This window comes from Ylistrum balloti, unplaced genomic scaffold (assembly GCF_031769215.1).
Source record: "Ylistrum balloti isolate Yb309-2 unplaced genomic scaffold, AGI_CSIRO_Ybal_v1 Utg371310, whole genome shotgun sequence".
NCBI lineage: Eukaryota > Metazoa > Mollusca > Bivalvia > Pectinida > Pectinidae > Ylistrum > Ylistrum balloti.
Genome location: NW_026782700.1, coordinates 177,944 through 205,546, shown reverse-complemented (window position 1 = coordinate 205,546; position 27,603 = coordinate 177,944). Strand labels below are relative to the sequence as shown.

The window sequence follows — 27,603 nt, the reverse complement described above, 5'->3', positions numbered from 1 at the left end:
GATTACCCAAAAGCATAGATATTTGTTAGCCTTAAATACTTACTAAATAAACACTAATATACAAAATTGTATCATGCCTTCAACAAATACATCTTCAGTACCCAAGGATTCATTTCGTATACACTCGTTAGGAGACGAACATTTGGCTAGCGAAGATGTAATAATAGTGACTTAGAACTATTTCGGTAGGCTTTAGCCTGTTTCCCAATTGAATTTGTTCAGTAAAATCTTTGTGTAATGAAACAAAAACAGAATTATATATACATGTATTGCCTTTACCGTATAACTTAATAAACAACGACAAAATACCCCATGCTATGTATAATCCCATCAGTTGTAAACACAATTAAAGGACAGTGATTGGTCGATACAATAATTATCTAGGAAGTAGTTATAACTGCCGATTGTCCGGTAGGATATTTTACCAGCCATTGTACATCATAAATTACCGAGACATAACAGGGCTAGTATAATGGAACCAATTCATCGTTACTTAACACAGGGCTATTAGAGCCAGCGGAAGGTCCGCCCCGAGCCGTGTCAGATTAAATAGGCCCATCAGACTTGTTCTATTTGTAATAATGAGAGTTGCGTTCATTTAAAGATTATACCGAATCATAAAACTATCGTTCAATTTAAAGACCTATAACTGAAGCACAATGTGCACACCTCTTAAAACCTAACAAAATCATTTTCCGTTATTAGTAATTACTTTTTTTCTCCAGCGCAACAAGATAATTTTGAACACAACATAAATACGTCACTTGAAGATCTCGCTCTTGTTGCGTCTTCTGTCCCTACCTGTCCTCAGTTCTTATTTAGCTTCTCTGCGATAGTTTTTTTCCTGATTGGTACTAAAAGATATACTAAGGGGGTTCAGTGTATGCGTCATCCTAGTTAAACGCTCATTGTAGCAATTTGTGTTGTAAGTTATTTTGTCAACCCAACTACCCGACGATTCCTTCTCTCACGAGTTTTTGTTGAAATTTTCATAAATCAGCAAAGAAAAAATATCACAGGAAATAAGTATTATACAGTATAATGTCTGTTAGTGATATCTGATTTCTGATAACACGTGTCATAATTACAACAGCTACTACATTCTAAGGCCCGATACTATTAGGTTCGTCCCATTTATCTATGTCACTTAAATCGAAGTTTAAGAGATTTTGTATTGAGAATGAACATGTAATACACATCCTAGAATGAATGGAGATAGTTTCATATTAACAATGACAATGTTACGCTCGTCTTAACAAGTTCCCAGATGGAGCAGGAAATACATTTTCAAATAGTTTTATGTAATATACATAGCAGCTGTCATTTATCGATAAAACAAAAAACAAAGACATTTCAGAGAGTTCTTCGCTTTCCATCGGTTCTTTTTTTTTATTTGGTTTAATTATTTTCGAAGGTACATTTCCTATTAAAAGCATGTTTTGTGATATAGTCAATTAATTGACATTAACGAAAATATATCTCGAGATGAAGCATGCTGATGAACACAAATCATGAAAACACAAAAATACTTCTTTTTGTCAATTATTACAAATTAGTAAAAAAAAACCGGTATAAATAATAATTAACCAAACAGGCAGATTAACATTGCAGGATAAGACATCTATCTAAAACAATATCACAAATGTTGAGGCTTTCATCACATACACGGTCTATAGAACACATTGACAACGACCCATCACATAATGGTCTACACTAACGGTAGAGACATAAAAAAAGAACCAGTATATTCCGATTCGTGGACAAATTCTTCAAAAATAGGAATGGATTAAACACAATCTAAGTAAACGTGTTTGTATTAGACATGGTATGAACTCATAATTTGACCCTAGAAGTTATCTCACCAGGGTATAATGTAGTGATGATTTCAACAGTTTTTTTTGTACACGTTTTTCATACCATGTCTGAACCACATATCAACTCTCAGTTTCAGATATTAATTAAAATCGCAGCTTGCGGCATTTCTTTTGGTACTTTACAAATAAAACAAATCGATATTTGAAAACTTTGAAAAACATCGAATTAATTTTAAAACTTATAAGACGACCATATAATACAAAAACGATCTTTGGTGCACTAAATTTCTGTTCCATTTTGGATGTAATGCCAGATTCCTCTATAAAACCTTAAATATATCTCATTGAAATATACCACATTTGATATCATGATGACAAGCAATTATTAGAGATGGACGATACATTATAACACAAGGAAGATTTTAAAACTTTACATTTTTCAAAAGTTCTGAAGAGTATTGATAGACCACACATAAAACACTCAATGTATTTGCTCAATAGACCCATTCCAAAAGCCTTTAAGATGAAACCTGTCGTGTCAAAATATAATATTCGCACAATTTGCTTCTTACTAACAAAAGCACGAGAAAATACCAAAATTCAAATTATAATGTACAGCGTATCCAGAGTTCAATTTGTGGGACATACAATATCCGTGTCAAACTGTGGTATATACATTATCCGAGTTCAATGTGACCAAAAATACATATTTCTGTGGTTACTTTAGTATCAGTATGTGCAAAGTAAAAGTATAACTGATATCATCCATTTCCATATCATTATATTTTCAAACTGCTTTACTGCATTTCGCATTACTAGTTGTATTCGGTAACAACGGATGAGTATAACAGATATTTCCAGTTGCCATAACAACCAACAAATCCCGTCTTCTAAATTCATTATAAATTTGGCATATGCAAGGACCAGGGTTGTGGCGTACATTTCAACCACAGTGATGAGTAAAGAATATCCTTATTTCTTACATCATATGTTGTTGATCATGCCTGTTCACTTATTTATATTGAATTATTTGGAGTATTGTGAAAATGTATTTTATCGCCATAATTATACCCTTCTCTAAATGACGGCTTTACAAGGTGTACATAAGACGAACGCGGATAACACAAAATGGAAACTTAAGTATTCAAAAATGGTTTTGATATGCTCCGACACAAAAATGTATTTCGCCAAGTTTTGTAAATAACATAAATTAACTTACATCATGTATATATATACATACACTCATAATATATGATGATACAGCGATCCTTTGTGATATTCTAAAGAGTACAATGTTTTCAAGTTGATTTCGATGTGGACGATAACAGAAAACCCAAAGCCGATAATGAGAGGGACTAGTAAGCTAGCACTATAACTGTACTTTAGAGATCTGTAGACCACTGAGACAATTCAGTTCCGAGTTATAATTACAGTACACCTCTACAACATACTTAGAATATTTAATGACAAAGGCTAATGTACATTATTCTTATTTAGTTTTGCATATTTCTAATCTTTGACCTTTCTGATATAAAGATAACAGGAGTCACGGGAGAGTATGATATTGAACTGACAAGCCTTGATTAAAGTTAAGCCTTATATAATCTGGAAAGAACAGGTATAGGTGTTAAGCTTGTTCAATTTTGCTAACTGACAAATTGTAACAGGTTTTGTTACGAGACATATATAGACACACATAAAGTACTAACAAAATGCCAGCGAAATTCGTTGGTTTCAAAATCTATAAACCACCTGCTTCCGAAAGATATCAAATAACTGAATGTATAATTTTGTAATTTTGCCTTTATGTATTAACTGCAAACATTCAAAACCAACCTGACCCTGTGCTTTGATATTTATTTACCCTTGAGTCACCAAGTCCTAACGGGACACATTTGAATTTACAGTACTTGTGATGAATAAGCTATACAAGCTTTTGCCACTACAGTATCAAACATATCGAAGATATACTTGATTTACTGATGACATCTCGAATGAAAGCTATCTTGACTGCCTGCAGTCAAAGTAAAATATTTGTTATAAATATCTGTACATCTTATAGAACTGCATGCAATTTAAAAAGATACATATTGTACAAGATGTCAGATGTAAATATTCCAGTAAACAAGTTTTATACTAAAATCTTTACAATATGTTGTTCTTGATAACCTACTTCTAAAACACAAACGTTTTCGTAGTTTTAGTAATGTTTTATTGGTATCAAAAAAGTTTCTGAATGCCAAAAATGGGGTAATCTGTTTTTGATAGGATTTTTCATTCCATTTTTCGTATCATATGAAGTATTTTTACATTGACTTTTCTGGCATCAACCTAAATCATCACTATATTGTATCTGTATTGACTACCATGTCAGAGCTACTATTTACATTGTATTTCTTCCTGCTATATACATGATCTATTACTCTTATATTTCTCCGCTCTGGTACATATATTCTTTGCTCTTATTCGTTCATATATCCATCAAATTATGTTTTATCTCAAATAATCTCGATCGTATAATGAAATGTCTTCCCTTTAAAATACATCTAGAATATTTCTTCATACATACAATCCTTGAAATTCCGATTTCTACTTTGTAGGCTATAATAAATACAACTTAATTGTGTTACAATTTGCTGGCAATTCTGGACAAAATACATGCAGAAGTATCTCACTAGGTTAAACACTACAAAAGGCAGGCTTAGCATACATAAAAACACCCTGATTGATTTGATAAATAAAACTCTACTAGATATGAAGCAGGTAATTAAACCTAGTTACCATATAAAGATCAGAGAGTCTAAGCGAAGATCAGGAGAAACCCTCCTGTAAAACACGGGACAATGGAGAAGAAATGACCATTACTTAGGTCAAAAAAATATCACAAAAGTATGTATGGTCATTGTTTAACCTGTAGTGTCGCACCAGACACATGGTCATCCTTGATAGAGCTGCATCATTGCCAGCAAGACGTATCGGCCATTGACTAGATCGGTACGTCAAATGCGAGACCATATAAGGCATTTAAAAACGTCACTTTTTACCAATCATGAAAAAGTAGTTGATAATCTTCATCTTGCCTCGTTCATTCTTCTTAATTTTGACTTTCAATGTCACACAACAATATTTAGGTAAATACTACCATTGCGTGACAGATTAAGAAGACATACAAGATGTTTAAGTTACCATGGTATGTATTGCCAATCATGACAAAATCAAAGTGGATGTCACCAATTGCAGGCCATCAGGTCACAGCATCTTTGCCTGAAGGTCACACTTCAACCTAGGGTTGAAGTGGAATAGGTAATCTTACTTACCAAATAAGGTAATACTACCGAATATAGCCATAGTACTACTATGTCTTTTTACCAAATTTGTTGGTAAAGTCAAATATGACTAGACTATATTTTTCATTCGAACGTGGTAGTTTTAACCAAATATGGTTGGTCATACGAAATACGGTACTTGTATGAAAGGTTTGACCGAATGAGATTGGCTTAATCTGGCCTTGAGCCTATGTTAACAAATTGGCTCCCCAAATACAAAAAGAGACAATGAATAACGATAGGCAATATCGATACATGCTTTCCGTATTTGTTTTTGATGTCAATTAGCACACAGCCAACTGACTCTCTTTAGAATCTAACTATATTTGTCTTGGAATTCAGGGACACTGTCAGACATTGGAAGACCTGGGATTGATTGTTATGGCAACGAGAGCAGATATGGTTGTGGCTACCCTTGAGATCCCTTTCTCTTCCAAAATATCTTGTGCAGCACAAATTTGATCCTGGAAAGACAAAAATATCATAATAATAAATAACTAGCACACCTATTTCCACAAATATGGAAACGACCATCCTCAGCATAGACTGATATTTTTGTCTCACGAAATAAGATGCATAATGTATTTTTGTTTTTGTTTTTCCAAGCAGGTCATTAAAAAAACAACCACAATAATTGTTTCTTGTGTTACAACACGAATTTGTGTCCGATAAAAATCTGATAAACGATAAAAAAAGTGAGACAAAAATCAAGGAAAACACTATGCAAACATAAAAAATATCATCAAAACAAAACTAATAAAATAATGTTGATTTCTGTCCTAAACAAAATTGACAAAAAATTAACAATTGAGACAACAGTCAAGGAAAAAATTATCTTTCAGAACATCAAACACTGAATCACCAACACAATTATGTTGATAGCCTTTTTAACAAACCTAAATTTTGACAATTAATATAACCTCCAGGTCCAAATTCCAAACATATGCATTATGATAGCAGTTTTGATTTTTTATTATAAAATAATGAAAGTATGACAACCATTAGAATCAAAACTGAATCACTGCATTTATATATTCCTTTGGCGTCCAGAATCATTCACTTGTTTTATATTTTCAAACCGAATCTTTTCTCCTCATTTTCTGTAATTTTCTAAAATTGCTAAAAGCAGCATATTTTGGAAAAGTATATAACAAATAACAATATGCAAATTAACCAACATTAATTAACAGTACAAAAAAACAAGCAAAACAAGTGGATAACAATGAATGTTCATGAGCAACCAAGTTACTAATTAAGCAACAATGAATATTCAATACAGTAACAAACTTTATACATATCAATTTCTCTACCAGCAGAGATTAAGTCAAATGATTCTTTCAGTATATCTAAATCAAATCATCTTTATTCTAAAGATCTAAATATTTTCTCAGGTTTGTTTTCCTCATGAAATCCATGATTCATTAAAATACAAAATTAAACACAAAAGTAAGATATTAGACAAAATATTAAGTATTCATTATGGAGATAACTCTTTTGACATAGCCATTTGGATATTGAACATGCTGTATCCTACTTATAAACATTGATGTAAAAACTGTATATAGTTTAATTAAGTCTCTAGCCCATTGCTGAAGCATTTACTGTTAACTGAAAAGTCCTTATATTCATTTTTGAAAATGATTTACTGTGAACCTCGCTGAAAATATATTTGTACAGATAACATCAACAGCCTCTTTAATTCTGTGATATTGATCTTTTACCCAAAAAACAATTCTCATGTCTGGTATTTGTCAATAATTCTAATCAAAACCTACATTTATAGAAAATCAGAATCATTAAAGATGGACAGGTAATAGTATCTTTATTTTTTTCCAAACCTTTTTATTTGCATCAAAACAAGGTTTATTATTATAATAGACAATGAAACAGTGGGACCAACATATATATATCTCTAGTATATGAGAGTAAAGCAATGCTCTGCTTCATAATACCATTTTCAACATCTTAATAATCTGGGTATCTTTAACAATATCTGATATTGAAATATCAGATCTTGAAAGAGATAAGAGATTTAAGAAATTTTCTAGTAAGATTCAAAGACGCTGACATCAAAGCTCCACCTCAAAGAATCTTTTTTATTTTCATTCCTGGAATGAATTTCAAAATATTCAACACTAATATTTGTTCATCAAACAAAATATTCAATATTGTGAAAATATTTACAAACCACACATGTAAATAGCACCTCAGGATACTAACTGATTAAGGAATACAGTATTTGCTGAAAGTTCCATTATATGTCTATATCCTCTTAAAACTCTTCAGTTATGCTATGAGAGTTGAAAGTTTGCAAATTCAGAAAGAAAATATCTAGATTGATTCAGCTAGATCATTTTTGACATTGAATTAAGTAGTTTGAATCATAAATATACCTGATGGAGAAATCTATCAATTAATCTTGGTCAGAAATCAACAGAAGTATCACAAAAGATAGGACATAATTGTTATGGACTATAATACACAATTTTACAGACACATGAATGCTAAGGATGTTGAATACATACATTCATGAAAGACAACCGATTGCACCAAAAATCAATGTGAAATAAAAGAAAAATGTTCTTGTAAATAACCACATTCAGTAATTACAATTCATAACCAAGATGACAACTTTAGTCCCATTATACATAAAACGGAACCAAATAGAGTATACATGATTCACAACATTAAGTATAATGCACAATTCTTATTTAATTTTTCCTCATCTTAATATCAAAGCAAATATAACTTCCTTTTTTATAAAACCAATACAGGTAAGGTTTCTATTGCAATTACTTGTAAGTATTTACATTCTGATACATGTATAATGTTCCTTATATCATACACAAGGGCACTGTACAAAAACTTATCGCAGTCATTAGCCATATTACTCTCTGGTGCAAACACCAAATCAAATACATACATGGTACAGTCGTAATTAGCCTTTTACAGTATATATACATATAGCAGAGAAAGAAGTGTCTGTGGCACCTAAACAATAAACTGTCTTTACATTGCATTTACAGCCCTTATAAATGACACAACTTATAAGCCAAAAAGACAGTTTCATCCTTACATTAAGATCGTCTGTACTTCGATATCATATCTTGTATTAAACTAATCAAATCTGGAACAGCCATTTTTATAGCATGAACAATAATGACACTTTAATACATGATAGATGCCAGTAACAATTCTTAATCAACATTCTTTCTGCTAGTTTATATAGCAGCATTGCTGTGACAAGCGTGAACATTACAGATCTGTCACCATCTCTATGGTCTACTGCCATACACAGCTACATTTCTACTAACCAGGGGGTATTTTATCATATACATATCTTTGGTAAAATGTTACAAGAACACATGTACAAAATATTTTGTCATTATTTCTATATGTACAATATTTACATCATTATCACTTTTTTTTATTTACAAATCTTTGTATATGCACATTTTCAATATACCTCACGTTAATCACATAACCAACTTAACTTGTCAACTTGACAATACCACTCTCGCTCAAATATGATTGTTCCAAATACTTGTTCAGCAGAATTTTCCTTTTCCATTATAATATACCATTTTTAATCTTATAAGCACTTTCATTCCTAATTAAACATTTCCTCCATAACTTTTCACTTATTTTTTATACTATGTACCAGGTATATTAAAAAAATAGCTTGTATGTACATATGTTTCAGTTTAATGTTAGTGTTCAGGACTGATGTAAACATCCATCCTAACGTCATCCACCTCTGCTGTATGTTAAATATGCTGAATTCAATATTGTGCATTAATGCACAGATAAATCATGATAATTTACAGATAAATTAAAATTTATCTCGGTAAGCTGTTACTTTGATGGGCCTAGATAAGTGCACAAACATATTATTTTACATAACATACCAGCATAAGTAGTGCCCATCCTCCTAATAAAGCCTATCAACATAATGAAACATGTCTCAGACTGCTACGCAGCAACATCATCAAAAAACATTTTTGTAAGTAACAAGTGTATTTATCTAAAGTGTTACACATATCATGTTTATATATATATATATCTAACATCCAACCAAGTCATACTGGAATGTGTTTCTCCGTTTCTAAACTATGTACAGACATTTGGTCAGGAGAACTTTTATATACAGCGTTATGCTTTTCGGTTCACATTTCAAGTGCAAGGTCATGTTATCAATACCCTTATTACCATAAATTTTTATACATTAGTCTTGTAATTAAATGAATCATACATGTTGGCATCTCAATTGGATGGACCCAGTGTAATGACTCTCCCTATGTATTACATCATGTTTGCATATCAATAACTTGTGCTTCGTTAGTCCAAGTAAATGTTGGTCTCTGCATCGGTGAAAATTTACTCTCAAATGGTTTGACAGACAAATTTGGTTTTAGGGTATGAACAGATTAGCAGACAGTAAACGTTGGCAGAATGAATTTGGAGTTAGTAGTAATAATAAACATAACATAAGCATGGTTTATATTCTAATCTTGCTTGTTATTTGTAAACTGGCACCATCATTATATATTTTATCATACAGTAAAATTTAATTTATTTCTCTGTCCTTAAATGATCTGTGCCATTAAGATGTTACTACCAATACAAATCAAACATTCTATATCACAACTACTCAAAATCTGAACATTCCACTACAATGACTAATACCAACAGATTATCTGCAACCTAGTAATACTCCAGATATTTCATAATCCAGCCACTTGTAGCTGCAGACAAGTTGACAGGGTTTAACAGGGATCTATGCAAGTCTATCTGGTTACAGATCAAACACACAATAATCACCAATAAATAAAAGACTGTAACACTGTGAATCTAAGTGGTATTAAGCAATAACAGTATTTGAAATCATATTTCAGTAACGAAGCCAAGTTACCTTGTAGAAAGGTGAGGCAAGTTTTCTGTCATAATGTCACAAGGGCCAGTTCGACTCGTGCTAAGAAATGTTATCATTTATTAGATATTAATACCTCATGTTTTACAGATTTCTTCCACTGTTACCAAGACTAATATTGCAATACTTTATACCACATCCATATTCATGCCATTTATATTTTTCATATTTTCCTATCAAAACCACAATAATATTTTATTATCCTGGTAAAATACTAGCTTCTTCAAGATAACTCAGAGTTTCTCTTTGCCTCACTAGGTGGAGATTTAGTCTAATACTGTGTAACTTAGGGATCAGAATTTGATCTCAAACATCACTATTAAAATATGAACAAAAACGGTGGAATGCTACAACTAGGGAATGAAAATTGTTACCCAATAGCTAAGTTTGTTTACTGCTATACCCAGGTTTTGATAAATAAACACTCTTCTCTTTACTACTACTATAAACATCAACATCAACACAAAATGTAAATAAAATAAAACTTAAATATCAAACAATGAGAATATTAGAGATATATTTTCCTACAAAACTGAGTATTGGACAATAAGTACACAGGCCACACTAAGTAAGACAATATGCTAAAGACATATTTTGCATCCTCCTCCTTTGATCACAATATATTATATACAGGTGTATATGGTAAATCTGCCATAAAACTTTCATCATTCACCATTCAAAAATTTTACAACCACTGACAGAAATCTGTACTTCACAATGACAGTCTCGTCTGATTATCTATCTACATTACAGCCATACTATCCAAAGAAATACACACCAACTAGTCAGAAAAATTAAATAAACCATACCAACGATGACTGCCAATCATTCAAAATTGTCTTTGTAAATAATGAGAATATAACCAATATGTAAATCTATTATATAACCATGTAAAATTTGACAAATATCAAGAGTCTAAGGGAGATAACCCCAAGAAGAATAAAGACAGAAGTTGATATATGACTAGAAATCATCGAATATATCCTAGAAGAATTGAGACTGATAAAATAAACTACTTTTGATAGACAACTAATAATATAGTATCAGCCTATTAGACTACCAGGAGATATTTAGTCCCCTATATGAGAACTTAAACAGAACAGAAATGAGCAGAGTGTTGAACTTGAGTATCACATCAGTCAGGTCACAAAGACCAGAAGAACTAATTTAGTTTTTAAGCGTTTTTAAAGGTTTAAATCTTCCTGTCATATATATACAACGGAAGACAATCTAATTCTATAAGAGTCAGGTGCCAGTTTGCTGAATATAATATAACTATTTATGTCTATATATCAATTACATATACTTGTAGCGGCCTTGGCGGTCACCTGAGATAAGCAATATTGAATATAAAGGTTAAAAAGAAGCTTTCAAGTGTCCTGAACATGAAATTGTGACACTGATGATAGTAAGTAAATGTCAATACATGCATACCATCAAAACTGTCATCCTAATAATTCTTACAAAGTTATTTCCAGTGGGAAATAAACAACGTAATGCTCAAAAATTCAATTTTTCTCTGAAATTTACAGTAAAGTTAACTTCCTCCCCAGGAAGAAATGTAAGACCAATTGTGGTAATTAAAGCACCTGAAGATGCTTCCATGCATACAGAGCATTTGATTCTTCCATATCTGAATGCTGAGAAGATTTTTGAAATCCAAGTCTACTTAACCCCTTTTGGCCCCTCAGCCCCTGGAGGTCAGTCACGATCAATATGAGCATACCATCAAGCTGTCATTGTTGCTCATAATTCTATCCAAGCTTGAAATATTTCCAAAGGAAATTAAAGGAATTATACTCAAAAATGTAATTTTCCTATATAAACTATAGCAAACTTTACGCCATTCCCAGCAGGAAATATGAGATCCTCGGGCCATGAAATTCACACACTTCAGATGCTTCCATCCGTATTTGATTCTAACATTTCTGGGTGTTGAGAAGAAGATTTTTTGAAATTTAGATTAATTTGACCAAATTACGCCCTGCCCCCAGGCCACTGTGGGGTGGGGACTGTACAATAAATAATTTTGGTTCATCTTAGGCCAGGGAAGGTTTCTGCAAAATTTCATTGAAATTGGTTCAGTCGTTTTTGAGAAGAAGTAGAAAATGTTAAATTGTTTATGAATGCATGACGCCATACAACTGTGATCCCCTGGGTAAATACGCAAGTGTGTAACTGATTACAATGGTTGTGTAAATAAAGCAAAATACAATATTGGAGGCCAGAACTTACCTGTAATACAGACTCTTTGGCCAGGTGATGGTGAGATTCTGATACAATGAACACTCAGTTTATATAGATAAAGCAGTAAAAGCTGAATATTAAAGGGATATTCTGCCAAAGCTCAACGATTTCTAGCTTCTCTACCTTATAAGATCTCATTGCAATGACTTTTAAAACTAATATTAGCATCAAAATATCACTCCTGTCGTCAGTTTGGACTGATGAAATAGGTGAAACTACTCCCAGCCAAACCGTCTAAAATACAGCACATATGGAAAAATCAGAACTTAAAGGTCTCTGGATCATATTGATTTTATGCTGAGTATTGGGTAAATACACATGTGTGTATGCTGTTCACTAAATTTTCTGCTGGGGTTACAGTTCTATTACTTAATTAGGCTTACTTGCTGTTGATTTTACAATTTACTCAAATATTTCATTCTGCAACACAAATTTGTTAAGATGCAACCAGGGCCACATGCGAACATTTGTAAATTGATCTAGGTAGATCTATAAAGAATTTCTGCAGATCTAATATGATGTCACTGTTTAAATGATAAATTGAGGTGTACAATTTCTGTAAGAACATAAGCAGCTGATTTTGTAGTTTCTTTCAAAAAACATCAAATGAAATCCGAACTTGTGAAGAATATCCCTTTAATCCTAGAAAAAACTTTGAATCAAAACACATCTAACTTAAATATACTTCATTTTTAAAAAATTCTGACCACAGTGGAAAAAAACACCCCATTATAACAACCTACATTATCTTTGATGTTGCTCTTAGTATACCTTGGTATGCCATATTGACGATATCAGACATATAAAAATTGCCAAGAACTTTCAAACTGATTGGATAATTAGTTTGAACCATCCTTTTCTTTACAAATCAAAACAACCTAATAATGATGTACCAGTAAGTAAATCTGATAAAAGTTATAAAAGAAAATATAAAAATAAATTATTATAAACAACAAGATGTAGACAAAGACTTAGTCCTCTTACACAACTAATACTACCACCGGGATGCATGTACTTAGTCTCTCTCTGATAACAAAACAAACCAAACTTAACAATGTGAATTACAACAACATATAGTGCACATATTAGTTTTGTAAGTACAGCAAACTATAAGATATTAAATATGCTTCACAATATGGCCAATTTTTTTTAAAATTTAGAGCTTTTAGGCTTAATAAAAATTATGTGCAGTGTTCTCTTTGTGCATGTTGTTAAGAGAAATTGTCACCATGAAAAATGCAGAAAAAGAATTAAGGAAACAAAGTTATGCTGGTTAGAGGTTTTGTACTTAAAAGTCATGATTTTAATAAGGTTTTTTGTCTGGAAATATTTCTCTGGCACCAGTCAGTCGTTCAATCACAAATTGTGTGCAAAAAAACAGGAATTGTCATGTCAAGTATGACAGCAGGACAAGTTTAACACAGAAAGCTCTTGGTATCAAAATGCATGTTAAAGTGTTAACACAGTCACATATTACAGTCATCTGTATAATAATCCAGCTCAAGAAAACAAGGATGAAATAAATATCCAATCCATCCAAAAACACAGCTTTCCAATCAGGGGATGGGGTATATCAACAAGAAAGAACATGTAGCGACAAACACAGTCAAACAAAAGTAAGACACGTAATAGTCGAGGGGCGTTAGTCTTGGAAACGATACTAGTTGTTGCACAGTTAAAGCGACAAGTGCTGGCCGCAATCCCTCAATGACGTCCTCACATGCACAAAGATGTTCCTGTAACGAAAGCAAACATTCAACACTCTGTTAGCTACTGCTCAAACATTGTTTAGTCTTTGTTCATTGTATTTAATTCTGCTGGCTATGTGATTTCTTGACGAAAATTTTCTTCCAACCCCCTTTCTCCCCTGAATCATTTATGCATTTTTGCTGCATACAGAGATTTATGAAACACTCTATATCTTAGCTGCAGGTCAGTGGGACTTTTAAAATCATCTAAAAATCTTATCTTTTTTTTCAGAAAATCAATGGAATCAATGACAACATTTTTTTTTTTATGATCTTTATTCGTGAAATTTTTTGGCCCATTTTTATTTCTGCCAATCCTTCCATTTTATTCTTTGAACATTTGAAGATGTACATATCACCCATGATTTAAGTATTTGTGAATTCTGTTAGTATCTTCCATGCAATGTTAAGAATTACCTTCATGCTATTACATCTTCATGTATATGTTAAGTTCTAACCACAAAGTATTAATTTGTTAGCTTTTTCATGTAGACAGACATGAAATTCAGGACACTTATGATTTTAGGAACATGTTCAGTAAACACATGCAGAGATATGTCTGTCAAAAGCATGCAGTAACATTAGACAACTCATACAAGGGAGATAACTACTGTCTGAGAAGAACTCATACAAGGGAAATAACTGTGCAACAACTAGCTGCAAAAGAAATGCAAAACAGAAATGTTGAATTTATGTCCCCATCTAAAAATTATTTACACATCACTGTAAACCTTTCCAGTTCCTCTTGACTGTTCAAAAATCATTTTGTGCTAATTCATTTGCACCTAGTCTTAGAAAATGATAAATTTACTTCTTTTTCCAATGACTGTAATAAAAGATGCTTTTGGAATTAATTTCATGATTGAAAATATGCAAAGCATATAAATTTTGAATGTGTAACTGAAAGGTTTACACTGAAAATGGATACAAATTCATAAATTGACAAAAAGACAAATATTTTTCAGGTGAGGAGAAATCTTCTTTGAATCCAGGTCTGTTTCATGATTCAGCTCTCTCTTGAGTCGTAGAAATATCATCCTCGCGAAGTGGATATATACACAATTCTTCAAACGTCCCTACTTTCCTGCGAAATCTTCCTTCAAAATGATTGCAGGTTTGTTTAGATAGGAACATAATTGAACAACAAATAAAAAAATACAGAATAACAGAATAAAAACATACAGTGAACTACACCCGACACCTCGTGTAGTGGTAAACATACCCATTATTTTTAACAACATAAAACTTTAGTAACTTTTGAATACTATATCAAACATTATGTTAGTCTGTTGCTTAAGATATTTCATTACAATAAAAGCTTGAATTTTATATTTCCTGGTCAACACACTGAAAAAGCTAAAAGGATTTTAATTACTTATCAATATCGTTTAAAATCAGAAGTTTTCAATTAAAAAAAATTGAGTACATTGATATACATTTGATATAAAAAATATTTAAGAAACACAAGAGTCATCAGAGATGGGTTATGCGACCTTGTTGGGACAAATTTGAAGTATGAAAAATAACAAAGGGCAAGAAGAGAGTTATAATTCTTGTGCATTGCCCTCCTCTTCATTGAGATCTATCTATCTATGAAGTTTCCTGTTAATACCTCTTATAGTTTCAGAGTAATTCTCTGGACAAAATTTAACTATGCAAAATAACAAAGGGCAAAAACTCCTAAATTATGCAAAAAAGGGAGAGTGATGGTTCTTGTGCAATGCACTTTTGCTTGCCGATATCTATCTGAAGTTTTATGTTGATACCTCTTGTAGTTATAGTGTAATGCTCCAGACAAAATTATGATGGACTGACGGACAAAGTGGCGACTTTATGCTCTCCATTTAGGGAACACAAAAAGCTTGACATGTTTAGCTTACCCACTTATAGTAAATGGGTATCAATAAGGGAGCTTCTTTACTTCTTTTATAATTAAAGATATTGATAAAAAGAGACCACATATTTTCCATTAAAAACTGATTTAAAAACTTCATAAAAAATAATGGATTACAGTAAGAGAAAAATGATGAACATTTCCGCAAAAACTCAATAATATTGTGTGGCTTTGAAAATTTTATCATAACTTATTCACAGAATTCAGATTTGGTACAATTTCTTTTAGTTCATCATTTTAATTTTACATGAAAAGTTTACAGAGACTTTGATACACTTCAAAAACAACCTTAGATCATGAAATATCATATCTAATAAGTGTCCATGTTTAAAAAATAGCATATCATTATTAAAAACATTTTCAGCATTTCAATTAATGATCATTTTAGTCTGATTTATCATAAATTACCTGGATTGTAAGTTACACCAGAACTAAAAGGAATGATCACCTCCCTATTTCATGCTCCGTACAACTAACAAAATTACTACAGACTGAACCATGACAAAATGTAGGATAAAGGAATCCATCTAAGATGTATTTTCACAAAGAAATCAATCTGGTTACAGCATACAGGAAAAAAAATCAATAGACTACAACAAATAAGATTTTTAAAAACAGAAAAAAGAAAGTTTCATGTTTAAATCATGAAGAAATTTCAAACTGAACAATAAAATCACAAATAACAAACAAAACACTAGAAAAATGTTCAAAATAACAAAAACAAGAGTTATCTCCCTTCACCCATACCAAGGTTTTTTAACATCTACACACTTCACCAGTAATATCTTGACATGTTTGACATCAACAGATAAACAATGTCTAGAAAAATGCTTCATTAGAGAATTTTTCATCAGCTGAAATTATAGCTGATGAATGAAGATAAGTTACAATCACATAAAAAGATTCATGATTCTATCATATTTGTATGGCCACCTGATTTAGATCATTTATCCCTGTGTAATGTTGCTGATTTGCTGTAGTGCAACAGTATCAAGTGACAAGCCTAATGACTTAACCATTATCATTTATCTGTACTTACCCTGTTTACTCCAATTTTTCGACAAGCCTCCAAAAAGTTTTCCACATTTTTTCGACATTTTGCCATGGTCAGTTTTGGCTGAAAGGACAGTCAATATTCAGTTATCTTGTGGAGAGAAAATGAGCAAAAAAAACCCCAGAACATTCAAGGGAATTACCATTTTTAGATCGTTAGACATAGTTTGTGAGAGGTCTAGAATCAGAACTAGAAATGTAATACATCCAATATTTATTCCAGTGACATTATCAAATACAATCTGCAGAGAACTGTTTTTCATGGCAAGATTTGACACGGTTCAAGCAGCTTTAAAAGCACCATCAGTCTTATAAATCAATCACACATTTATGTACAAATAAAACTCCACTGATGGCTGTTATATCAAAAGGATGCTGTTTACTTTGAGGGACATGGACAGAGATAAGGTAGTCGTATAAAGGAATATTTTCAGTGATAGTTTATTGCTGAAAATTCACATTTTTAGATAAAAACTTCAAAGAGTTTTAAAAGTATAAATTTTTTACAACTTGGGATGCCTTAGATGGTTAGCTATGTATTCTTTGATTTCCATCTTTCGATTAGATTTATGTAAAATCCTGATTTTGTATGATGTTTTAATTACAAAATGACTGATATTTATATTGTTACAATAAAAACAAAGATAACAGATGCATACATAGATAAACCCCCATCCCTGGATCAAGAGGTATATACCCCTAGACAGAATTACTTCAAATCCACACCAAAGCATCACAGCACTATGGTCTACACCTGAATAGATTTTCTGTGGTCCATGGTCAAAACTGAAGGTCATAGGTCACTGCTGAACAATTTGCAAATAAAGCTAATGTAGAAGATTTGGAGAGAAGTATGTTAGCCCCTTATAACAGTTTTTGTTACTGACACGGCCAACCAAAAAAAAAAACATGTAAACAATGACAACACTTCTGGATTACAAAATAGTTGCCAGTGAGCAATATGGAGAAAATGATGGTATTAACAGGGTTTCATATTGTCGAGAAAACATTACTAGATAACTCTTGATGGTTTGCATGACTGGTGATAACACCAGGTGGAAGATGAGCATAATAAATGTAGACAGTGGATTACCATCACATATCACAAGAAAAACTTACCACAGCTGGTGAGGGAACGTGTATGCTGGTGACAGAACGCGGTCGTATACTGTTGGCCAACTGACATAGTAGCACACCATCCCGCAGTACATCTTGAACATTTTCTGGTAGTGTCACCTTTAACTTAGTCTCAATTGTCTGCAGAATAAACAGATAGGTTAACAATGATATTGAGAAATTAATTTTTTGCTTGAAAACTATTGAATTTCTATATTTTTATCATTCAGTCTACTAAGTTAAATAAACTCTGCATCATTAATCATCAAATTTCAACAACAAATAGACCTTTTTAATGAATTATCTGCTCATCTATTGGCATACTAAAATCTTTACAAAATAAAACTTTTCTTCCATGGCATATTCAGTAAATATCACATTGACTTGTCATAGACATTCTACAGTAAATATCATACTGACTTGTCCTAGACATTCTACAGTAAATATCATACTGACTTGTCCTAGACATTCTACAGTAAATATCATACTGACTTGTCCTAGACATTCTACAGTAAATATCATACTGACTTGTCATAGACATTCTACAGTAAATATCATACTGACTTGTCCTAGACATTCTACAGTAAATATCATACTGACTTGTCATAGACATTCTACAGTAAATATCATACTGACTTGTCATAGACATTCTACAGTAAATATCATACTGACTTGTCATAGACATTCTACAGTAAATATCATACTGACTCGTAAATATTCTACAGTAAACATCATGTTTACATTCTAAAGTAAACATCACACACTCATCATAAACATTCTACAGTAAATGCTTCACTGTAGACTGTAAACATTCTACAGAAAACATCACACTCACTCCTTGTAAACATTCTACAGTAAATGCTTCACTGTCTTGTTGTAAACATTCTACAGTAAATATCACACGGACTCCTTGTAAACAATCTACAGTAAACATCACACTGACTCCTTGTAAACATTCTACAGTAAACATCACACTGACACATTGTAAACATTCTACAGTAAACATCACACTGACACATTGTAAACATTCTACAGTAAACATCACACTGACTCCTTGTAAACATTCTGCAGTAAACATCACACTGACTCCTTGTAAACATTCTACAGTAAACATCACACTGACACATTGTAAACATTCTACAGTAAACATCACACTGACTCCTTGTAAACGTTCTACAGTAAACATCACACTGACTCCTTGTAAACATTCTACAGTAAACATCACACTGACACATTGTAAATATTCTACAGTAAACATCACACTGACACAGTGTAAACATTCTACAGTAAACATCACATGGACACATTGTAAACATTCTGCAGTAAACATCACACTGACTCCTTGTAAACATTCTACAGTAAACATCACACTGACACATTGTAAACATTCTACAGTAAACATCACACTGACTCCTTGTAAACGTTCTACAGTAAACATCACACTGACTCCTTGTAAACATTCTACAGTAAACATCACACTGACACATTGTAAATATTCTACAGTAAACATCACACTGACACAGTGTAAACATTCTACAGTAAACATCACATGGACACATTGTAAACATTCTACAGTAAACATCACACTGACACATTGTAAACATTCTACATTAAATATCAAACTGACTCGTCGTAAGCTCTCCATGGTTTCCACCTCCTCCCTCTGCTGTTCCATCTGTCGCCGGATGGTAAAATTTGGATCAGCATCTTTGTAACTGTCTATTACCTTCATCGTGCTACTGGACATCACTAAAGACAAATAAATAGTGTCACTGTGATTGGATGTTTGTATCAACAGCCAGTTAGAAGTTTGTGATTTTCTATCACTTCACTTTGTAACTATCAATCCACCTACAGAATATCTTGTATAGACAATGGATCATTAATTGTAAGTTACCAACACAATTACTTATGATACATGTTCATTCAGTACAAAAACTGCATTCCAATTACCAGAGTATTCAGTAAACCCTTGAGAGTATGTTCTTGACTCCAGAAAATGAGTTTTGACTTTTGAGTTTGATTGAAATTATCTATCATATATGTTTTCACTGTCCAAAATTTGTATTCAAACTTTTTGAGATAGCAAAACGTTGAGGGTCAATAGAAAGCACTGATAGCACTGACTGATAGCTATGACTTTTCCGTCCCTTAAGTAGTCTACTCAAATATTGCTTCTCTGTCTCCAGTTAAGTCTACGCATTATATGTAATAATTTACCCCTCCTTTTGGTAAATCTACATATATCTACAGAGCCTTTGTTTCTACAGTAATTCTACCTATATCTACTACTTAATCTTCCCTTAGGTAATTCTACACACATCTACAGAGCCTTAATTCTACACACATCTACAGAGCCTTTGTTCCTACAGTAATTCTACCTATATCTACTACTTAACCTTCCCTTAGGTAATTCTACACACATCTACAGAGCCTTTGTTCCTACCAGAATTCTACCTATATCTACTACTTAACCTTCCCTTCGGTAATTATACGCATATCTACAACTTCTTGGCCCCTCTACGTACAGCTATCACTTTTCTGTCCTTCGGGTAATTTTAAACATATCTTCCACTTCTCCGTCCCTCGAGTTATTCTACACATGTCTAACATGCTTTGATTACTGGAGTAATTCTACATATATCTAGGACTCCTTGGTCCATCAGGTAATTATAGCTGACTTAAACTAGGTAATTGGTCTATTCAGACAAGTTATTTACCTCCTCCCTGGCGTTTAGCAGACATTGAGGAATAAGTGGTGCGAGGAGCAAGGATTTTCTTCTTGTCTTCATCAGAGGATGTACTGCTTTGTCTCTATAATCCAAACATTTGTTGATTAATAATTTTGTGTGATACAGATAATCTATATAAAATATATCATCAAGAGTAGAGAAATCTGATTCAAGAATTAAAACAGTTAAAGAAAGAATAAGGAATGAAATACATAAAATGGTTATTAAAGAACCTGCTTTTTACATATTATCACATGTATTATTATTTTTTCTAGAAACTTGAATACTGATCTCTCCTTGTCAATGATTCTATCTTCCGAACATCAGAATATGATCTGAAAAAACATTGGCCATTTTGGAGGAATCATATAAATAGCTATGTAGTAAAGCAAAAATCTCCAGACATCCTTTACAAAATTTTACAAGCTGGCAATATTTTTGCTGACAATCTAAGAATTAAGAAAGAACTATTGAAGATCAATAACAAACAAGATTCTAAAGTTACCTTAGATACAAAGTTGTTGACAGCCTCTCTCTGAGTTTGCCGCAGTTTGTTCGGGTCTTCCACTCGTGACTTGGCTCGCTGTGCCTCTTGGTGTTGAGAAGTTTTCAGGGCCTGGTGTTTCTGCCGGAACTCTTCCTCCTGTTGATCAGACATGATATATTTCCAAATGATATTGGAAGAATATTGATATGGGACTTTGATTTCAAAATTTAAATTTGTAATAACAAAAACAGTATTGCACATTTCATGTACAGCCTGAACCAACAAATGTGATTTTATACAAAATCTTAATTCAATCATCCAATAATACATAACATGAACAAATTAAATACCATATAAATACTTATATTTATATCAATCTTGTGTTTTCACTTGTGTTGATATGATATAAAATCTGGAATGTTTACACTGTGTTAGAACTCAACATCGTTTTAAAACAACATATTGTATTTGTTTATAAACAATTAGAGACCTACATGTACATACATACTTCTCTCTCTTGCTGAGAGAAAAGAAATACTGAAATATAAAGTAATAACTCAACTTATATACTATCCTTTGTGTTGTTTTATAAGGCTTCATCACTTCACCGTAAAAGATTTAAAAAGGTTACCTTAACTCAAACTCATACCCTATATATAACTAACTCACACTAGGTATAACACTTACAGGAGTTAAATGATTTTTCCTCGCACTGTTTGTTGATGTTGTAGTTGGCAGCGTTTTTGACATAGCTGTTTGACGATTAACAGTACTTGTCGTGGATGCTGTCGTGGCCCGCCCATGACGCTCTACACCTGCGGAACCCTTTGCTGAATTTGCTGATGTAGCTACACGCTCTGATATTTTTCCACGTCTTGTCACTAAACTTGGATTCTGTTTTTGTTCGCCAGCTTTGTTTACTGACGACGTTGACGATGCTGGACTTGGTCCAGCAGATCCAATGGATGATCGGGGACTAGGACTTGGTGAAACAAGTGACGTTGATGATGACCCAGCGGGACTTCTTGGATTGGAGGGACCACTGCAGGTCAGAAGTCACAGATACAATTTAAAATTCACCACAGGAAACAAATCTGAATTTGTTAATATACAATGAAGCATGTTGGAATCCACCAAGGTTCAGCTTTTTATTGGTATTTGAAATATCATTTTTAAATTTTGGAAAAAAATTTTGTTTCAATCCATCAAGGTATTGTCTCAAATAGAATCTCTGACATAAGGTAATGGCCATGTTTCATTGTATAGCAATATTTGTCTAATCTGACTCTGTTGAACACATAACATAAGCCAGATTAGACAGGGCGCGAGATTACATAGGTCTTACTAAAAACGCTTCATCAGATATGGAATTACAGCCAGACACTTATTCAGACAGGTTGTCAGTATACTCAAGTGTTGACTTAGACAGGTCACATTATTTTTTAATGCAATATAAACAACACAGTTACATTAGTTTGTGAATATTACTGGATTTGTGACAGTGTATTAGATTCTATAAAAAATAATAATAAACTAAACCAAAATCAACCAATCAGTGAAATTAGAAACACCAATACGTTGGTTTTTTACAATATGCATTTGAGATATAATACAAAATGATATTGAAATATGGGGACATATTATTGAACCACAGTGTCTGCATATAATATTTAACTATGGGAACATGATTTTGTAATATGGACCAGGGATCAATCTTGGATCATTTTACTACCAGCATTCAGTAATTTCCCCTAGCTGCTAATATTCCTCTCTTACAAAATTTTCCCTTCTGATTCTTATGAAATTACCCTATTTTATATAAATACTACTATTTTTCTCTTTGATTTCCCATATTTTAAAAGAAAATACTTTTGAAATCTTATCTTTTTGGCTCATATTGATATTGGATTATGGGGACAGAATATCCAACCATATGATATTGGAATATGGGAGACTTAATATCCAACCACAATTGTCTGCTGTAATAGTGGATGTAAACCCTGTTTAATTAAATAAATTCATAAATAATCCAACCACAGTGTCAGGATATGAAATTTAACTACGGGACATGATATTGGAATATGGGGGACTTAAAATCCAACCACAGTGTCAGGATACAATGTTAAACTACGTGACATGATATTGGAATATGGGGGACTTAAAATCCAACCACAGCGTCAGGATATGACATTAAACTATGGGACATGATATTGGAATATGGGGGACTTAAAATCCAACCACAGTGTCAGGATACAATGTTAAACTACGTGACATGATATTGGAATATGGGGGACTTAAAATCCAACCACAGTGTCAGGATACAATGTTTAACTATGTGACATGATATTGGAATATGGGGGACATTATTTTCAACCAATAGGGACATGATTTTGGAACATAAAGTCATAATATCCCATTACAATGGAGGTATAGTATCCAACCACAGGTTCTGTACATTATCTTTATATATGAGGATTACTTGAGGCATAATATTCAACAACAACAAACCATGAGGATATGACATTCAGCCATGTTGATGTAACATGTCGTGGGACAATAAATTTCGACTACGAAATCATGTTTCATAGTATTCAGCCACTATACATTGTATTTAACTTTGAGGGCATAATATCCAACAACAGGGACAAATTCTTCAGCTGGGAGGACACTAAACTCAACTCTGGGCAAAAAATGTGAAGATACTCACTATTTTCATTCAGTACAAATATAATTTGGATTTGAAAATAAACAAGGATACTGAGAAGTGGGGCATTCTGTCGTAGCAGACATCTGTATTTAACTTTGGATCTAATTTTTCAAGTTCATCAACGTTTCTGAAATCAATGACTCCCTGACCTTTGTGTCTTACATTTTATTATAGTCCATATATGCTGTTATATATAACATCAAAATCTTCCCTTATTCAATGACCTGAAGTGACCTTGACCTTTGACTGATTTATTCTCCATCATGAAGGTGAGCATGTATGTGCTGCCACCATATAAACAACTGTATTCTACATATGACTGTGGCCTTAACCATTAAACACTGCCTCTGGATATTTGATAACCCGTTGGCATGATTTTCTCTGAATTTGGATAACATACATATACATGTAGAGACAAAAGAGTAGATATAACAAAGGTGGATGGCCACAATACTACAAATTCTCTATAATTACTGTTATAAAAGTAAAATTCTACAGGTTCTCATTTTAAGGACAATTATCTGAAATTCTTATATCTAAACAATATCCTTTATATATGAATAGTGCCTGGTTATTTTTTTCTTTTTTTTTTTCTAGACTTTTATCTGACAGTGGTTTTTCCCTTTGCAGTTAAACCATTTTTACGATATTGCAGCAAACAAACATAAACCAAAGATGTAAATAATAAAAACACAACAAAATATAATTACTTCTTAACAGGATTTGAGCGACCAGAAGCAGTATTATGGGGTATGGATGACTGGGGGTGTTTAGGGGTACTGTCAGACGCTGTTCTTCGGTAATGGGAGTTACTAGACGTTGATTTCCGGTCCTCTTTAAAACTTTGTGATGTGAGGCCTGGTTTTCTGCAAGACACAATGTGCTAATTATAGACACCACTTAGTGGTTGTTATGGTGACACATTGGTCGGTGATGTCAAGGTGCCATGCCATGTGACAATTATAGTCTTAATCTGTACCTTCACCCATGAACAATGGTACATCATTTAACACAAGTGAACAACTGGAATGAATCGAAGCTCAATGAACTTAAAACTGGAAGTGTTACTAAGTATTTACAGAGCAGATGAAATTTTGAATTTTCTCTCAATATCGTAATCACCGAGACACACAAACTTTTCTTTACAATCTTGATTATTTAGATACATTTATACGAAAAATAAGTAATTTTTTTTTTACTTTTTCAGCAGCTATCAAATGCATCAGAAAAACTTATCAAGATATATATATCTGATTTTGATGCTTAAAACTTTTGTATATTCCTTCTATGAAAACATTTAAAGATCAATTTTACCAGGAAAATACAAGAATACCAATTACAATTTTGAAAGTTCTTTAAAAAGATCCAAGGCACCCATGCAAATTCTACTGAATAAATACCAGACTCCGGCAATCAGACATCAGTGTTTTCCGAGCAATTCTACAATCTACCAAGTTTCTATCAGAGGCAAACTGGCAACAGTCACTACATTTATTTTACAAGGAGCTGTTCCTTTGAGAAAAGCTGACATTTCCAAGTCATTGCGCAGCAGGTTTCAACAGTAGCAACACTGAAACGTCTTTTAAAGTATCCAATGAAAGCCAGAAGCGACATTCTTATCACATAAACAGCATCAACCAGTAAGCTCACAAGACCCAATTCAAAGCCAAGTTTGTAGTCAAGGGAAAATTTTACTGTATTAGTAGGGGTGAGGGATTAAGACAGATTTTTATTATTTTTTTGGAACAAAAGTCAACATTATAAAACAAATACAAAACAAACAAAGGAAACAAAACCAAAAAAAAAAAATGTGTATAAATATATTTATATATATATATATATATATATCATATAATGATCCATTTTTGCCAACATAAAGAACAATACTTTCTGTAAAATAGATTAAATAGAAATTGATTTCCTTAGTTTATTCTACAGATTTCACTAATCATCAATAAGTAGTTTGAGGTCAGCAATGAAATGTTGCAGACTGTTTCTCCAAGGAAAATAAACCCTGACTGATCTACTCCGCTGGAGTTAGCAAGCACAGATCGTACCCATAATGCATGCTATAGGTATCCGTTGGACTGTTGTCATAGCGATTCCCGTACGAGTACCCCGTAGGAGAGTACCCCTTTGGCGAGAAACCTGTTGGTGAGTACCCAGAGTAACCGGTCTGAGGGTCAGGTGCATGCCAAGTGTTGTGCAGGTACCCATAACTGGAACAAACAAAGGGAGACAAGCATGCAGAACATATCACCACCAGGAGGCACAGTAGATGGTGGAGTGGTAAGATGGAATAGTCCAAATTTCCTTTGCTACACGTGCAGATGCAGAGTTAGCAGTTAGTAGTTGTTGTTAAATGCTATATGTACAGGTGTGGTTAGCTGTATAAACAATGTGTAATTTACAATTATGTATGGTTATGTATCATTTATTGAGATAGTGTAGCCATTATTTTCTACCAGACAACCAAATCTGTACAGGTATCCATCACATTTACTCTTGGTTCAAGCAGAAGCACAAGCCAGCATTTCTTAAGTTAATTCTGTTTACAATAAAATCATTTACATAGGAAGCAACTGTTTTCAATATAAGCTCTAAATTGATATCAACTTCCCCAATCTTAATTGTTCCTTTCTGAATGATGATAATTTTTCATTTTTTTTTTTTTACATAACTGTATCCTACATATGTACTTTGAAATGGTTTTAATGCTTCAGATTTCCCCTCCTCATCATCCCAAACATTTATCTGAGGTCTAAATTCCGGACCACCCCCTCCCCTAATCACCCCAAATGATTTTATCACTAGGACTAGAAATTGCAAATTCCCCCTACTTATCACCACATTTCTTATCAAAAGGTTTAGACTTATTCCTCTATATTGTTAACACTAGGTCTATATTTCAGGGTCCTCCTCCCTCAACATTTTAATCACTAGATCTCAAGTTCAGACTGCTCCTCAACCCCATGTTTTTACCAGGAATTCTACATTCAGTTTTTATCAGGTCTAAGCTCCCCTCAACATTTTAATCACTAGATCTCAAGTTCAGACTGCCCCTCAACCCCATGTTTTTACCAGGAATTCTACATTCAGTTTTTATCAGGTCTAAACTCCCCTCAACATTTTAATCACTAGATTTCAAGTTCAGACTGCCCCTCAACCCCATGTTTTTACCAGGAATTATACATTCAGTTTTTATCAGGAGATCTAAAACCTCTCCCCCACCTTTAACATTATTAAAGGAACTCTTTTTTGTAAGGCTTCACAAAGCTGTTGAAAACAAAATGCTTTAACAGCCAGTTAAGACCTTAGACAGTAAATAGGAGTCATTCCACATGATCATTTCAGACAGGCTTGAAGTATGGATTGTAACTGAGAAAAGCTTCAATAGGTCCAGATTCAATGAGAATGTATACAGGCACCTGGACAATGCAGTGAGTTCATATGGTAACTGGGAAAACAGAGTAACAAGGGACACATACATACTGCTAAGGGTCAGTAGTATCATTGCTTAATTTCCCTATTCTACATAATACACTTACC

The 27,603-nt window shown here is 32.9% G+C and overlaps 1 protein-coding gene across 4 annotated transcripts in view; it reads right to left on the bottom strand.

The window, feature by feature from the left end:
* Positions 1 to 1,351: 1,351 nt before the first annotated feature.
* Positions 1,352 to 27,603, bottom strand: part of LOC132561945 (leucine-rich repeat and calponin homology domain-containing protein 1-like) — a 68,491-nt gene continuing 42,239 nt past the window's right edge. For all 4 annotated transcript variants that reach the window (XM_060226662.1, XM_060226663.1, XM_060226664.1 and 1 more), the window contains 8 exons: positions 24,765 to 24,920; positions 22,035 to 22,389; positions 21,366 to 21,503; positions 20,849 to 20,942; positions 19,756 to 19,877; positions 18,132 to 18,269; positions 16,999 to 17,076; positions 1,352 to 5,604 (listed from right to left, as the gene is read on the bottom strand). In XM_060226662.1, coding sequence (XP_060082645.1) covers positions 5,491 to 5,604; positions 16,999 to 17,076; positions 18,132 to 18,269; positions 19,756 to 19,877; positions 20,849 to 20,942; positions 21,366 to 21,503; positions 22,035 to 22,389; positions 24,765 to 24,920 — 1,195 coding nt within the window. In that variant the 3' untranslated portion in view covers positions 1,352 to 5,490. The remainder of the gene's footprint in view (positions 5,605 to 16,998; positions 17,077 to 18,131; positions 18,270 to 19,755; positions 19,878 to 20,848; positions 20,943 to 21,365; positions 21,504 to 22,034; positions 22,390 to 24,764; positions 24,921 to 27,603) is intronic.